The sequence below is a fragment of the Sceloporus undulatus genome, chromosome 7 (assembly GCF_019175285.1).
Source record: "Sceloporus undulatus isolate JIND9_A2432 ecotype Alabama chromosome 7, SceUnd_v1.1, whole genome shotgun sequence".
Classification (NCBI taxonomy): domain Eukaryota; kingdom Metazoa; phylum Chordata; class Lepidosauria; order Squamata; family Phrynosomatidae; genus Sceloporus; species Sceloporus undulatus.
Window position 1 is genome coordinate 29,287,501 of NC_056528.1, and position 17,462 is coordinate 29,304,962.

A 17,462-nucleotide genomic window follows, 5' to 3' on the forward strand; every position below is an offset into this window, starting at 1 on the left:
TAGGAACAGCAAGCTGAAACCCTGCAGGCCTGAAAATGTCTGCAAGGAAGCAGAGATGCCCCACAGTGCCTCTTATGGGTGCAGGGTACATTTTCCAACGTAGAATCATATATAGCAGACCCTGCAAACAATTCGTCTTTGTGTGCACACCGCAACACAGAGCAATTATCGTTGTGGCTCCTTTCTCTTTTCTCCTGCAAGACTGCCCCATCGGCATATCACACCAATTTCAGCCAGGCAAGACAGGTGCCGATAAACCCACCGCCAGCTCGATCGCTAACAAAGGTGGGGAGGGAGAGGCAAGAATTGTTGTGCGGATTGATCTCCGCGAGGGAAAGGGAAGAGGCGCTGGGAAACAAGGGGTCAGGCTAAGCACCTGAGTGATTTAAAGAGAAGCAGGAGGAGGATTGCAAATGGAGAACATGCTTCTTGGCAGCAGTGACATCAGTTTAATGTACACATTTATCACTGCAAGGAAGCACTTGCAGAGGGTTCTTCAATTTACTCCCCTGCCTCTCTGAAGGGAAACACACACCCACACACACATCGTGTGCATCTCTTCCCTCAGAAAGCTTCACAGCATATCTACTGGGCAAGCCCAGACCTGGCTCCCCCAAGCAATAATATGAAAGAGAGAGATTGAGTGAATGAATGAATGTGATTCTTCCCCCTCAAGGGAATCTGCTGCAAAACAATAAAAATATGGCTAAATTGAAACAGTTATTACCCCTCATGGCTCTTGAAGAAGGCTCCCCCCTCCAAAAAAAAAAAAGCCAAGAGAGCAAAGATGTCAGGAAAGGTATACACAGCAGATGCTGCTTCACATCAGCAAAGAAGAAGCACTGTTCCCAAATGCATGCATAACTGCTGGTCAGCAATAGAAACCACACCTTGAATTTAACTGGGCCACCACCAACTGGACTCTATCTACAGGTGGTCATGTAAATGGAGACCTGGGTAAAGCACCCACGAGCTTCTTCCATAGAAGTGAACTGATACAAAGAACATGTCAGAACTCTCTCCTTTGCCCCTCCAGCAAACCATGCCCCAAGAGGAGCCAAAGGCAAATGGGATCAAGCAGCTGAGAAGCTGGTGTGAGGAGACGACTCTGCCAAAACTAGCACTGAGTCTCATCTTTAAGGAGATAAAGTCTTTTGCTTTTAATAGCCTGGTGCTTCTAGATGATTGGGACTCTAACTCCCATCAGCTCAGGCTGACAGCATAGCCAGTGGTCAGCGTGATGGGAGGTGTGATTCAACATGCTGGACAAGGCAACCAGTTATGGAAAACTGAGCAAAGTTTCACAATGGGTAACCATCCTCCATTCCATGGAGTTCTGAGGGATATAGTGGGGTGGCCTAGCTCCTCTCTTAGTGAGAAGTAGCTCCAAATCACACAGCAGGCTGGCTAATCTACTAAATATGTACCAAAGGAGGAGGAAGGAAGTTATTTTTTTCCATGTACAGGACATCCTCTGCAGACTGTTCTAGGGATGACAGTGTTTTGCTGTATGTGTGAACACAACTGTAATAACTGGGCCACCAGTCATTTGAGGAGATCATCACAATAACCAAAATCAGAGATGAGAAACGTTTTGCATCCTGGGGCCAAATCCAGGAGGCTACATTCTAGCAGTCATGGGGCAAGGGGAAAGTGCCAAATACAAGTGAGTAGGTTGGATGCAATTCCTACCATCTGGAAATTTTCCTACCAATCGCATAAAGCCCAGCTCCCTTCTTGTGACTGCCTCAGTTCATCAGCTTTCCTGCCCACAAAAACAAAGTTCAGGTCCGAGCCAGATATTCCAAATGTAAGTATCTTTCGATACCCACACAATTCCTACCACTGGTCCCTGTAGGAAGAACTTAAAGGCCAATGGGGAAATGTCGCAGGTACCTCATCTCCAACTTAAAACTCTGAAGTGTAGACTCGGAGAAAACAAACAGCCCTTGCTACATCTCCACCTAGGACTCAGTTTCACTTGGGAACTGATAGTTCCATGATTTACTGTAGTTGGAGTTTCACACACCTTTCAGGGTCATTTTTTCAGCCAGATTCGAGGGGTAATTTAACAGTTGCAAGGAGTGCTACGTTACAGAGGAAACAATAATGGAGCCACACTGCAGAACAGCAGTCTTACACTCCCTCCCATGGCTCCCCCCCACCTCTTGCACCTTCTTAAAAGCTCAGCTGTCTTAGACAGATGAACCATTTCCTCGCTGGTGGACAGAGAATAGGCCACGGAGAGAATGAGCCGCAGGCAAGCCATCCTTCAGCTGGCTTTTTACTGCAGCCACAAAGCACACGCCACCCTCGGCCTTATAAATCAGATGGTTAGCGAGGCAGAGAAGAGAGAGATTATGGCAACCTGGATACTCTTGGCTTCAACTGGGTCAGGAGCTCCCCTTTTCCATTCCAGGAGAGCGGCCTCATCTCCCCTCCAGGGACCGTTCGGTCGGGGTAATCACCCAAAGCAAGCGAGCTGAAGAAACAAGCAATCCTCGGAAGCGGCAGAACCAATCTGTGAAATGTATTCTGAGAAACAATTAATGGAGTGTGTTTCTTTTAAAAGGAGGGGTTGGGGGGGGGAGAGAAGCTCAGCATTAACATAGCTCTTCCTTGTTAAAAAACTGCCTTGAATGCTGAATTTAGAGGATCCAGGGCTTTGCTGCACCACCCTGCACTCTCGGCCACCTAATTCCACCCTTTGGAAATACATGCTAAATTGCTTCATTTATTTCTCACTGTAGTCATGGGGATTTTGCCGAATCCTGGATTTTAGGGCAGGACGTGGGGTGGCTGACAGAATATCATTGAAGGGAGCAGATGAGAGAGGAGAGAAGAACAGCTTCACAAATAACTGAACTGAAGCATCAAAGAATTATTCATATGACAAGTTTGAGCGACAGTGTGGGGCAGTGGTTTGAGTGCTAGCCTTAGGACCCTTGGAGACCACGGTTCAAATCCTGGTCAGCCATGAAAACCGACTGGGTGATCTTGGGCAAGTCACACTTCCTCAGCCTCAAGAGGAAGGCAATGACAAACCCCCTTTGAACAAATCTTGCCAAGAAAACCCTATGAAAAGTTCACCTTAGAGTCCCTGCAAGTCAGAAATGACTTCAAGGCACAACAATATGTAACGTATTTATGCACTGTCCCCATACACTTCTATATATTCAAAATAAGACTTTTAAGAGGCACTGTAGCAGCTCACCAATGACAGTCCCCAGGACCAGGCCTCCCACATCAGTGGAAAGAGTACAGAATAGCTTTTATTGGACATACACAGAGACATTGGCTTAAACTGCATTCACATTATGATAGAGGGTGGGGGAAGTAAGATAAAACAGTAGATTGCGCCAGGGGATGTCTGAGGACATTTACACACTCTTATTTCTTTGCATGTATTGCACCCTATGGTCCAGTTTCTTTTGAGATTAGCTGGAACCACTCAGAAACATTGTTAGAGCACTTTTGACCAACCTTTTGAACTGAACCTCCTGGCCTGATCCCATCCTAAGAATACGTGTAGAGATAAACTAGAGGTGTGTCAGACTAGAGCAGTGATTCCCAAACTTTGGTCCTCCTCCAGATATTTTGGACTTCATCTCCCAGAAGCCCCAGCCAGTGTGGCCAATCATTAAGGATTCTGGGAGATGAAGTTCAAAAGATCTGGAGGATTGCAGTTTGGGAACCACTAGACTAGAGTATTTATTTTCCTCTGTTTAACATGGTCTGTCACATTATGAACAAGAGTTCCTTGTATACCAAGCGGAGGAAAAGTAATCTTGCACACAAAATGGATGAAGTAAGAAAAGCTCAATATCTAGTAAGAAAGGCTGAATAAAGCACCAAAGGGCTGTGGTAGCAAGTGTTCCCTCTTCAGGTAGGATTTACATTCTATGAATAAAGGTCTAATTTCTTTACAGTTGTAGTTTCTATCCAACTTTGGATCATATCATGTGCACCAGAGCAGACTCAAAGGAACTAATAACATTGTGGTTATGCTTTCCTTCAGACCTAAAACATATGACGCCGTAGCCCCGGGAACTGGAAGACGCGTCTAAACGTCTACCTCGCAAATATTTCACAGATCTTTTGATTGTGAAATTCTTTGCCTGAATACATGCTTCCCTCATTTATATTATTAAATGGGATCTGCAAGAAACAACAGCAACTAATTTTCAGTGAAGTGTGCATAGCCGCAAGGATATTTTGTGCACTGCCATAAAGTGTGGGGGAGAAGCAGAATGAAGTTTCAGCAAGTTGACACTCATCAAAAACTGCAGGCATTCTACAATGGGGCAAGAACAGTTAAGCCACCTAACTGTCTTGCCTAAGGAGAGGGAATCTGCAAGGAACTGACAGGATAATCCCTTTATGAGTAAAACCTTTTTTTAAAAATATCATTAGAAAACCTGCAGGACTCTCAGGTGAGGCATTACTAAAAAGAAGTAGCAAAGGCGGGTATTTTGATACCCAGAAATGTAGAGTGCAACATCTTTTCATGGTGCATGAGATTGTATGTATGGGATGCAGGATTGTGGAGCTGTTGTGGGCAGTGGGTGCCTGCCACATGTTTGTATTAGGGCTTCTGTCTGCTAGAGATGGGGACCTCAAATGCAGTTGGCTAGAAGGAGGTACTGCAACTTAATACCTGCAATTATCAAGGCTTTGTTTTAAGGAAGTATTTGAAGAAAATGGTGTGTGAGTGTGTGGGGGGCGTCTTTTCAATAAGAGGATTGCACAGCTTTCCCTACCTGGTGCACCTCAGGAAATTATAGTAAGCCCTATGCTGCAGGGGTGCTTGCCTAAGGGGTGCTGGTCCGTCAGTTAATAGGAATAGTAATTTCTCTTAATGTAGCTCAGACTAATAGGCATGCTGTTCCATGGCCTGGTCAAGAACAAGGGAACAGCTTGATCTGTGAGAAAATGGCTCCATAAAGCCTCCAATTCGGACCACGGTGCTCTTAGCAGCACAGGGAGCATTTGCATCGCCATCCTTAGCTCCAAAGCACACACCTACACCCTGATGCTGTGGTCCGCAATTTACTTCTTTGACTCTGACAGGCCATTCTGAAAAGAAAATGAGAACTCTAGCATTGGGAACATGGCCGTTTAGAAACCTTTATTGCCGAAAATCACTAACTCATTGATCATTGAGGTGGTGGGAAATGTAGCCCAACATGTCTGGAAGGTCCCCACTTGAGGAACCCTGTCCAAGTCTGTTATTTTGTACAGGTCTCTTTCTTCTTGCCTGGCAATGGAAGAACGTACATCCATAAACTCCAATTCCTCATACCCTATTATGTGTACTAGAACCCATGTGTGGTGCTGTTATGCTGAAATGCAACAGAGGAGTCAAGGGCAGTAGAGGGGATTTATTACATGGCTGGAACATGACTGTTGAAGGCACCCATTGGCTGTACATCCCAGAGGTCACCTTGGGAATGGATGGGACTGCTCCTGAAACAGGGCAGCCATTCACATGCTTTTGTTGAAAGCTCCAAGAGAGATGAGCGATGGAAACCTTGTCTAAGAGGCTGGGGAAGGAGGATGGAGCAAGAAGAGAGGGAGGGAAAGAGACGAATGCTCCTTGCACACAGCACATAAAAATGGGAGTCAGGCGACGCAAGGGGGAAATTGACCCCATTCTGTATTGAGATAGATAATTTTAAGGCTTCTTAGGAGCAAATGGGAGATAAAAATGAAGCTGTGAAAATATAAGACTGAGGTAACACAGATGTTATCATCTCCCAGAGCCAGCTACTATTAATGTAATAGGGAGTATATGAAATTGCTCTCATCCACCAATTTCCAGTCAAGGTTTGCTAAGGAAATGGAAAGCTTGATGTATCTGGGGCTTTTGGGGGGGGGGGAATAGAATGAATGTGGCGTTTCTGTGAGAAAAGCGCTGCTTCAGCAAACGTAGCTTTTTAAAGGTAGTGATGGTGGTATTTGTGCCCAAACATATTTGTGCTCTATGGCTACGATCATTTCTTTCTTTTCTGGGAACTCTACAGCACATGGGATCCACACTTTTGAATAGCACTGCTCAGCCATGTCCATGCAGAAGAACTAGAAAGCTGGCAGCATGACCATTGTGGCAACATTCAGAGGGCCTTGGTTTTTAAAGTCTCTAAATAAAAGGGGGAAGGGGTTAAATCTGGGTCTGTTCAAGAATGCTTGCCCTCCTCCCATTTAAAGGTAGTAGTGGCTAGCAAACCAAAGACATGGACCATCTTATTTCAATTTTGTGTGTGCACTGTATTTTTTAAAAAGCACTCAACTAGCATAAGAATAAGGCTACAGAAAGGTGAGGAATCTAGACAAATTTGTGGCTTTTCTAGCATTGTCTAATTTGGGGGAAGAACCTCGCTGGAATTATCATTAAGCTTCACAGGAATTTCCCTTCTGATCCAGGAACCTATTGGAAAAGGATGATCCAATTGCTTTGTTTTCCCAACTGCAAGCTAAATGGGGAGAGTCAAAGGCATCAAGAGTAGCTCACTGGCATTAAGTGAATGCCACTATTATCCTCAAGTGAATAACACTTTCCAAACACCTACTGCTTTAGAGTAAAGAGGAGGGAAAAGGTTTTAGCAAGTGGAAACGGAGCCTACTAATGGCCAAACGTGTGGAGAGGTCTAGATGGTGTTTCTAAGCAGAAACAGAGAGCAAGCTACTTGGCACCTTCCGGCTGCTCCTTCCTCTCAAGCAAGGTTGACCTTCACCAAAAGCAGCCCACAAGAGTTGTCTGCAACATCGTGACTTCAAGTCTGCCCCAGGACACATTTCCAGACTGGGCATGTTGAATATGGGGGTACCATTCACAAGCCTCTGGGCTGGCCCCCAAAGCGAAGGAGTTTGGAACTGTGGACCTCTCACAGGTCACCACAACTGCAAAGGGATCTTGCAGCACCTTTGAAACCAAATGAAAGACAGAAGTCGGTAGCATGAGCTTTCGTTGAGTCCTTCGTAGACATGCATCTGAGGAACTAGGCTCAAGTCACAAAAACTCAGGCTACCAACTTAGTTGCAAGATCCCTTTGCAGACTGCTTTTCCAAACTAACACAGCTATGACTTCCACAACTGGCACCTAATAGCTCACGGACAGACTCTTAGAAGCCTCAATTTATCTATGTGGAAAGGTGAAGTTGAAGTTGAAGGCTGCCAACAGCTTTTCTGCAATTCAAATTTACTCCTGTGGGTTGAACACTGCCTAGGCTAGCATACATACATTTATATATCCAGGTTTAAAGAAGGCACAAAACAAAGGTGGCGTCAGTAACCTTGGAGGCAAAGGCAAGTTTAAAGATGGGAACTGATCTAAGATTCAATGCAGGTGGAGCTCTGCAGCCCACTTTCGAGGCAAGATCTCGCTGCCAAATGCAGCTACGGAAAAGAATGGTCAAATAGGCACAGCTGTCTATTGGCAATTCAGTCACACATTACATTTCAGTTGAGTTAGAATAGGACACTTCTGGCTCTAAAAGCCACCATCATCTTTTTGAACCCAAGCCTGACATCACAAATTGCCCCAGAATGCATTGCATATCTCAAAACGCACAGGGACCATGACGGTTCTTTGTACGATACGTTCGTTTCTCTTTTCTTTTGCACACCCCTTTATAGCTCTGTTGGCACAGCTGGAGATTAGAACTACGGCTGGCTATGCGGAGTAACAAAATATACAAAAGTGCAGAGAAGGGACTGATAGAATAATAAGGTAAACACACACCTAATGGAGGACTGCAAAGTGATTTCTCTCCCTCTCTCTCATACAGACATATACACAGAGAAAGCTTATCCAAATGGGAGGAAATGGATTGGAAGAGGGAGGGAGAGAAGAGCCCGTGCATCTCAGCGCTATCGGTGCTGGAGCATTATCGCTGCATGACAGGCTCTGTAATGAGCAAGCCATGAGCAGCCAAGTAACACTTGGAACTGAAGTAATGCAAAAATAAAATTAAGCACAGCATAAACAGCGAGACGTTACCTGTTACTTACAGAGCCAGCCTGGCTGCGGAAGAAGGGGTTTTTGTGAAAGGGCTCCCGCTGCTGCCGGCTGCAAAAGTTGGGGGAGTGAGAAATCAATTCTAAGAGCTCAAATCAAAAAATGGCGAAGCAGACAGAAACCAGCATGGAGGAACCAAGGAGGGAAAAGGTCTCAGGACAAAGCAGGGAAAACTGAATTGCAAGCAACTGAGCCAGGGAAGCATTTGCAGGTGGATTAAGATCTGGGTAGACTAGAATAAGATGGTGCAAGCACCCAGAGACTCCCGTGTATTTGTCGCGATCCACATTTTTGAGTCAAGAACACTCAAAACAGCAGGCAAGATACGATACTGCTGAACTTTGTGAACTCCTTATATATTCTCTGTCACATGTAACATGATTTCAGAATGAGTGAACAATGCCAATCCTATGGCTATATGAGAAACGTGAACACAGCCAAGTTTGCTAAGCTCCGCATAACACATCTGAAGTTGAGCTGAATTTTGACTTCTTCCAACTGCCAAACCCTGTGAAATTCAAAAGCTTCTGTGTTATTCAATCTGGGGGTGCTCTTGTTAGGAGCAACCGGGGATTAAAAATGCACTAAGTAGTTGGCAGAGTAAAATTTATTATCTACCCTCTTTGTATACCCTATTTCATTTCATCCGTGTTGTAAGCCGCCTTGGGTCCTATACTGGGAGAAAGGCAGGATATAAGCATAAACCAGGGGTAGGCAACCTTTTTGAGCCAGGGGCCGGGTTGCTGTCCCTCAGACAACTGGGGGGCCAAAGCCAAAAAAATAAATAATTAAATAATTTTTAAAAATTAAATAAATAAATAAACCGGGACAAATGTAGGACATTTTTCAAATGGTGGACCATTTAAAAAAAAAAGTGGACACGTGAAAAAAATTGCCGATTTTTAAAAAAATGTTAAGATAAATGCATGTTTCTGAGGCGTCTATAGACAACTGCCCCCCTTGCCCCTGCGCGCAAGAGGCCAAAGGCCCCGGCGGCAATCGGCGGCAGGACTGGGCTGGGGCCGGTCCCAAGGCCGCGCCGGGCCGCAGGTTGCCTACCCCTGGCATAAACCAAAGGAAATAGTCCTTTGGGACCACTGTCTCCTGGAATGACTGCTTATCTAAGCATGGGATATGAGGCATGCACAGAGTATGAAAGGAATGCACTCACCACTTTTGCTGGCCACTTGCTGGATTAAGAAACATAGTTTTATGTGACAAATGCTCAGATCTTGTAAAAGTTTTGTTTTTTGGACCGCAGTTCTCAAAATACCCCAGGTAGCATGACCCCTAGTCAACAGTAAAAACAAAGATTTTATCCAATAAATGTTCCTCAGTGATCTGGAAGTACAGAAGTGCACTGGGACTCAACCTGTGGTCCATCCGTTGCCATCCATGATAGCACTGCCATGTTTACTCCTGTCTCCCTGACCTGATGTACTGTAAATGTTATCAGCTACAACTCCTATCAATCCCAACAGCATACTGAACAATGGTCAGGTATGTCTTTTAAAAAACATCTAAACATCCAGAGGGCCAATGTTTAGGGATGACCGTATTCGTTGGGCACAAATGGACTAGAAAACCTGTACTAACACTGTATCGCAGTTAAATAACAGCAATTATCATCACCATCCAAATGCTTATACTGTACTGTAAAACATGGACGTGGCAATTCACTTTATCAAAGAGGTTTTCCCTCCGACACACACACAGGAGAGATGCCTCTTCTAAAAGAACAGCTATGTGCATGATAAGGCATTATTCAAAAGCCTAAGACAGTGCGCTTCCAGTTTCAGAAAGACTGCTTTCCTCCTTATGGCAATTTAAATCAATGGATTAATCAAACTTGATCTGGATCACATTACGGCTCTAAATATTAGCTTCTGAGGCACATCAAATATGCCCGTCACATAAACTGCATGGAGTCTTAATGTAAATTTCTTCAACTAGTTAACTAGGTGCCTCTCTGGGACTGCCAGGGCATTCAGTAATGATTTTCTCTATTAAATCCTCATTTGTTTTACCTCCTACCTCACCTAGCCTATTAAGTCGGTCATTCTTCTCCTGGGATTTCTGGGACATAAAGCATCCCAGGCGGAGGTAGGACAAGGAGACCAGCTTCTCTGGGCTCAGTGTTAGGACCTACACTAGCTAGAACCATCTCATAGCTTCCACTTCCCTAGAAATCTGCTCACTACAGTTTTACAAGAAATGCGGGCATCCCTCCATACCCAGGAAAATGAAAAAGAAAGGGCCGTAACAGGAAAAATCATTAAGCCTGAAATCCAGACATGCTCCTGGATGGACACTCTAATGCTCAGTAGGCCAATTTGCCAGTTAAATCCGAGTGTTTGAGCAGAGCTCCTTATGATTTCTCTCAGGTACAGGCTGCTCCTACGTTCTCAATAGCAAACTCCGCACCTTGCAGACTTACCGCTGAAGAGCCCATTTCCTGCTAATACTAATGCTTGTCCGACAATTACGGCGGAACTCGTTTCTAATGAGCCAATCATTAAATTCCCCTCGCGCATACTTACAAGGCCCAGCCAAATTGGGCCCTGCCATAGTTAGCAGCACCATCGGTCCAGTGAGTTATTAGCATTGCTTGCCGGAGGTACTTGTATCATCATTCAATGGCCGCTAACTGCAGAGCACACTGGCAAACGTTGTCCTGGGCACCGGTGGAAGAGAAAAGGAAAATATGCTGGCAACTAAAATGCTGGCATCCCAGAAACGTCCGCTTGGGACATAGCCTTCTCTGCCCCGTGGCTCTGGGGGTGGAAGAGCTGACCGGAACCTAGATGACTGAAATGGAGAGACCTCTGTCTGTCTGATGTTTGGATGATACCAAGTTGGTCTGACATACCGAAGGGCACCGAATAGCAGAAGGCTGGTTTAGGGTGCAAAGGTGATGCAGGAATGGTGGGTATCTGAGGATTAATTTCAGTCTATGTTCACTGCTTGAGCTATTCCTTCTCTGAGTAGACCTCAGTCTCCAAGTGTGGGCAGGACTGACCTGCCATGACACGTGTCATCAATGCAACTAGGGGCTTTCATAATAAATCTCTTTTTTCTTCTCTCCAAAAGGTGAACTGCACACCGAATTAAGGGTTTTAATTTAACTGAGTTCTTATCATATAGCCAAAAACACATTGCAGAAATAATCCAGTCTGGCAGCACTTTAACTGCCCTAGCTCAAAGCTAGGGAATTCAGGAAACTGTAGTTTTGTGCAACATTTAGCCTTCTCTGTCAAAGAGCTCTGGTGCCACGAGAAACTACAGTTCCCAGGATTCCCTAGCATTGAGCCAGGGCAGTTAAAGTGGTCTCAAACTGGATGATTCCTGCAGTCTGCTTTGGTCCATACAGGCTGCAGTCTTCCACCAAAATCCTGAACCAGCCTTCTTCTATCCAGTGCTTTCCAGGTATATTAGACCAACTTGGTGTCATCCAAGCATCAATAGAACTCCCTGCAAAGGCTGCAAAAGAGGGACTATCAGAAGGTAAGCTGGTACGGTAATAGTTGCTTGAAAAGTTCTAAAGTCCATCAAGTAACTGGTATGCATCACTTAGAGATCAGCAACACCAAAGGGACGCCAAGAGAAGGATAGGTGCTTTCAAGAGGATGGGAGGGGGTATCTCCAGCTTCCTTCTGCCCACAGAGCCTCGAAAACTCTCTCACCATCGCCGCTTGTTCAGTAATTTCACGCTACAGCGCCTGACAATGTAAGCACGGAGCCTCAATCTAAAGCCACCACTTCCCAAATGTCACTTGTTTGTGAACACATGGCTAAGCCCAAAATTGCTTTTAATATTAGAGCGGTCCCCCGCTGGCACTGCTGTGGTTAAGACTCTTGTCAGAATTTCCATGACAAACTGCCTTCTCTCTCCCCCCCAAAAGTGGGTTTCACAACGATGAACTGCAGGGTGTCAGGCCAAAAACTTGGCAACTGAGGTCACAGGGCAGACCCCGATCAGGGTGTCAGTCTTCGAGTTTGTTTCGATTGGTAGTTTTATAAAAATGAAATCTAAACTGCAGAGACATCATGTCAGACACAGGTCTCAGCTTCACTCAGAAGCCACAGCACTGGGGTTACGGTTTCTATGGCATGCTGTATGTCATTAAGACCCCGACAACCTAAGGCCAAGACGCATTTCCCCCAATTAAAAATAATAACACCTTTGATTTTGTGTTGAACTACAATTCTCATCCTCCACAGCCAGCATGACCAGTTCATAGGGCACTAGGCTGGGGACAAGTAATTCAAAATTATTCTTGTCCTAAAAAAACACACACAAGCTATTTTCTCATTTTGGATAGCACAGGAATAACTGGCCCACACCAGCCAAAGGGGATAGCACCAACAAACTGGATGGGGAAAACAAAGGCATGCCATGCTAAGCATTGCCTCTTCAAACCAGGTGGGCAAACAAATGAAGTCAGGAAATTGGGAGGAGACCGTCTTCTTGGGACTAAAAGCAGCCTCAATACTTGGGTGCTGATTGATACAAGTGTGACTTTAGCAACTCAGTCGTCCTGTTAAACTACTATGAGTAGAATCATTTGAGATGTTGGTGGAGAGAGATGTTGATATGTGTGTACAAGAGAATGGAGAGAGACAAAAGCAGGCAGGTTGCGAAAAACATATATGGGGACCAGAAATGGTCCATGCCTATGAATATATCTTTATGTGTTTTCAAAGAAGTTCCTACAAAAGAAAGACTGCATGATTTTCCCACACATGTGTTCACTCTACACTGGGGTATGTTATCTACTTTTTTCCATTGCATGAAGAACTGTTACATGAAATGTGATTCTTCTGGGCCTCCTAAAATGCTTGAGTTCAGGTCTGTCTCTCAGCAATGTGAAGTTGCTATGCAACTGTCCATCTAACCTCTCATCACAGATGTCTGTGGCCCTGGCAGCATGTCCCGCTCCGGGAAACTTCATCTTAAATGAACAACGCATGACAAAGGCCAGAGGCCCTGTTTTGCAAAAGGTAACCAAATTTCCACTCCTTGCTTTAATGTCTTTCTCAGGGAGAGCCCTATAAGGTGTCAGATTGCACTGGGAATCTGTTAAGAATAATAGTCTTGTATTGGGAGTAAAAAAGCAAAACATTTTGTGGACAACAACCAAACTGTAAGGATATATAGAAATAGAAAGTCTTTGAGTGCAATCCGTGTCATAACGGCTACAGAATTACAAGGGCAGGGGTAATCTTTACAAATGACACCTTTCACCTCACTGTATTGCAGAGATGGGCGAAGAACAGGCCTTGGGCTCCATGTCTGTGTACCTGAAGGCTCTTCACTAGATGCCCATACTCCTTGATTAAAAAAAAACACCATCTTGCACAATTTGGGGGCCATTTCTTCTCTAAAATCACTCAGAAATCCCCCCAACGCATGATATCATGCAAAAATACCCCTGCCTCACCTCCCACAAGCAATCCAGAACCCATATTAGTTTGTGTAAAGCTGAGTTTTGCTGCTTAAACAAGGAGTAGGGAGACGTACACCTTGTTTTGTGGAATAAGGAGGAACTAGCCCACTGGATTCTCCCATTTTAGGGAGAAGGAATTTGCTAAGAAAAAAACTGGGGGCTCCTAAGTTAGCAAAACAGTCACAGGCCAAATGACTCCCATCCCTGACACTTAGGTACACTTACTGAAGGAAGGGCCTGTTCAAACGACAAAGGCTATGTTGCGGTTACCTGCGCTTGCTCAAAAAGCAGCAAAGAACAAAGGAGGACTGGCCCAGTGAGTAAGTTCTCAGTACTGCAGTTTACCATTCAGATACAAATAAGAAAAGAGAAAAGAAAAGTCACTTTGTTTTGCAGTGTTCCTTACTTTATACCCTTTTTGAAATGATCTGGAACATGTGTGGGTGTGTGGGAGGATATTCAGTGACTACCCCCTTCTATAAAACCCCCAGAACAGCTGCTGTTGGTAATTTGTGGTAGCACCTATTCATTCTGAAGCCAGGAATGACACAAGCGACAGCCTGCCAGAAACTTTAGCCAAGAGAGAGGTACCAAAAGGATGAGTGCTGAGCCAGCATTTGTGCTAGAATGCTGAAACAGCATTAGAGAAACTTGGGTTCAAATACCTACTTGGCTAAGAAATTCCCTGGATGACTTTGAGTCACTCTCCCCTTTCATCCCCGCCTCCTTAATGGGTGCATATTGATGATAATTTTTGGAGGAGAGGGGGATAGCTACATATGCCACCTTCAGTTCCTTACAGGAGAACAGAATGAATCAAATACAGAAAATGCAATTAACTTAATAAAAATGTAATTAATTAGTACTTGGCAGCAGGGAGATGCTGGCTGCGTCAGGAAGGTTTTCCAGTCATTTCTGCGGCAACTGCTATAAAACACTCTCCGAAGAAGCATACAGACAGAAGACGTCTCCCAGAAATGTAGTTTATATGACAAAAGAAACACAACAGGTTTTCTCTCCTGCTCGCTTTCTTCTGGCAATTACAGTATCAACAATTGGAGGAAGAACCTAGACATAGATGCATGATGCACGCTTGGAAGAGAATTGGGTTATCATGCCCTTAGTTCAGGGAAGATACAGTTGGTGCAAATGTTCTGCAAATGTGGAGTCAGTCTCAACAAATGCGCACCACTTCCCCATTCCAAAGCTAATTTTATCCCTTTCCCTTTTCTGCCTTGAGAGCAATCTGGCATTCATCAGTACTAACCATGGTTAACGCTAATCAGGGTTTCTCATCTAGAATTTGAAACCAGAGTCTGATGTACAATTTGCAAGGGTAAGAGAATGATGCTCATGTCATAGTTAAAAACATTGACCAAACAAAACAGAGCAGTTTGGAACTATCATCAGACAAGGAAGAAGGGAATGCACATTCCCAAAGTGTGGTTCCCAATCTGCAAACCACGGTTCATTCACAGATTACTGATATTAGGTTTAAACTATACAGTGTTCTTGCACCCCTTTAGAGAATCAGCTATTAGACTATATATTTTATATCTAACCAGCTAAAGCACTGAGATGCAAGAACTTACTTGGGTGGCCATCTTCCCATAGTCAATCCAGCGCAGCGTGGCAAAGTTGGTAGATTCTGCACAGTTGAAACCATGGTTGAATCCCGCATGGTATCCGTAAGGAAAAGTGATCATGAACTCTCCAGCTTCCTGAGTGATCTAAAATCAGGGAAAGGAGAAAGAAATGTATCAGTGTCAAGTGGGCCAGAAGCAAGGCTTCAATAAAGGTACCAAGACGGGTTTGTTGCGTCTCTCAATTAGTTCAACGGCCCAACTCCCGGCGAGTTTCACAACTCCAGGGGGCCACTAAAACCAGGATCTCACATGGCCCAATCTAACTCACTAACCACTACCCCACAAAGGATCTCCTGTCATGCAGAACCAATTTCTGGTCCCAGAATTCTCTCCTTCTGCCTCTTAAAAAAACACAGTAATCTCAAAGACCACAAACAATCTTACCATCTCCTAAGAAAGAATAAGGGAAAGACAGCACTGAGTTTGGCCCTAAGATAAGGCTTCATCTTGCCATAGCTGTCACTTGTGATGAGAGACAGCCTTCCTTTCAATCTTGGAGCTGCCAGGCAGTGTCAGCATGGCATTTTTTTTTTTGTTCTTCCTCCAGGTTCCAGGCCTGGAAGGAAGACTGGAAACAGCGCAACCACTGAGTTAGTAAGCCTTTCCACAGGGTCAGACAGGCAAGCCCTCACAATCCCTTTCCAATTCCAGAGATGAAAGGTGGTGAAGGTTTCCTTCAAGCATCAATTTAGCAAGGTATCCATAGTGTCTCACCATCTTTTTTTTTTTTTAGCTCCACATACTCATCTCCTGAGTAAGATACCAAGTCCATGTGAACTAATTTCTATCAACCAGCACAGCAGTAAGCTCAAACCTCTGGGCTTATTTGTGCAACAGGACAATCAAATACTGGAGAAGCACTGTCATTTCAATTGCCCACAAAGGCCTGCACAACCATAACTCAACTTTCAGGTTTTTGTATTTTCCCTCCCTTCCCCTGTAAATCACTCTCCCTTCACTTATATTACACATGCAAGGCATCTAAATCAGAAGTAGCAAAGAGGGAATTGGGTTGGGGGGTTGGGGAACAGCCACAAAAACGAGACTAAAAGAACACACCAAGCACCAATTTCACATTCCTTCTGTTTGCAACAGCACCAGATTTGCATACAACTCAAAAGCTGCACCTCCTAGCCTCTCTTGATGCTATAAATGTCGCTGGACTGGAGCAATCTGCTAAAAATCAGGTTGTTTATTAATGAACTGGGAAGCCAAGGTCTTAAAACACCTGGGTTCATACATTTCAGACAGGAAAACAGCTTACTTCCTCAGATCATTTCACTAAGGTGGGTAGGGAGAGCAACTCAAAGGAGGGGAAATGGACCTTTCCTCAAATACCCCCACAGACATCTCACATCAACACACCAATGTGCTGCAACCTGGATATTTATTGCAAGGCTGGGAATCCTTTGGCGTACAGTACACTTCAGGCCTGCTGTGCCTTTCCTAGTTACCTGGTCCTCCCTTCTTTCACTGCCAAGTACATACCCTCCTCTTTTGTTCATGTTTGCCCCCATCCTATATAGCTGCTTGCTGTGACCCACTATCAACCTCCACCATCCCCATCTAGCAGAGACAATGGTGGCGATGACTATGGGGCCAAAAAGAGTTGTATAGTCCAACACATCTGGAGGATGCTAGGTTTGTGGAAGTAAAAGCGCTGTATTCTTATATTTAACTGCTTTTACAAATGTGCACTTTCATTAGGTCAAAGGGGCCATCTATCCACGAGGGAGTTACCAGCGTTGCTGAAGGAACCCAAAGGACCGCAGAGAGGATCCTCTAAACTCAGGTGGTTGTGTCACTCAAACACAGACTTATGAGGAGTGGGAGTACAAAGTGTCTACATACTGGTGACTGGCGGATGGAGAGAAAAGAGCAACAGTGGTTTGGACTATTAAGGAAAAGAGCTACTTAGCGGGAACTCTTGGTTGCCTGGCACACCACAATGCAACACTTTGCTGCAGAAACTACCTGTGTGTATTCATACCAGAATTAAACAGAGCAGCAAGGACTCAGATCCTATTTAACAAGGCAAAAACTAAAGTACCTGGGTCGTGGTGCTGCACAATCTCATTCATTTCAATGCTTTCCAGTGTGTGATGCCCTGAGTGCCAATGAACCGAAGGGGTGGCACTATTAGGACCCTGAGTTGATATAACTTGACTAGAGAAACATTGTGAGTACTGGTGAACAAAGAGATGTCCCAGTCCAAAATGCAGCCCAGCATTTTGACTCTATTTTCAAAGGAAGGAACTGGCCAAACCATCTCTGAGTATTCCTTGCCTCAGAAAACCCTATTAAATTCATGGGGTTGAGTCAACTTAAAGGCACATACACTCATGTGCTTG

At 44.7% G+C, this 17,462-nt stretch overlaps 1 protein-coding gene across 4 annotated transcripts in view; it reads right to left on the reverse strand.

The window, feature by feature from the left end:
* KDM4B (lysine demethylase 4B) overlaps positions 1 to 17,462 on the reverse strand; it is a 128,675-nt gene that overhangs the window by 55,894 nt on the left and 55,319 nt on the right. For 3 of the 4 annotated variants that reach the window (XM_042479455.1, XM_042479454.1, XM_042479456.1), the window contains exon 8: positions 15,058 to 15,195. In XM_042479455.1, the coding sequence (XP_042335389.1) occupies positions 15,058 to 15,195 (138 nt within the window). Of the gene's footprint in view, positions 1 to 15,057; positions 15,196 to 17,462 lie in introns of those variants that run through there. The other variant, XR_006105033.1, reaches the window with a different exon arrangement.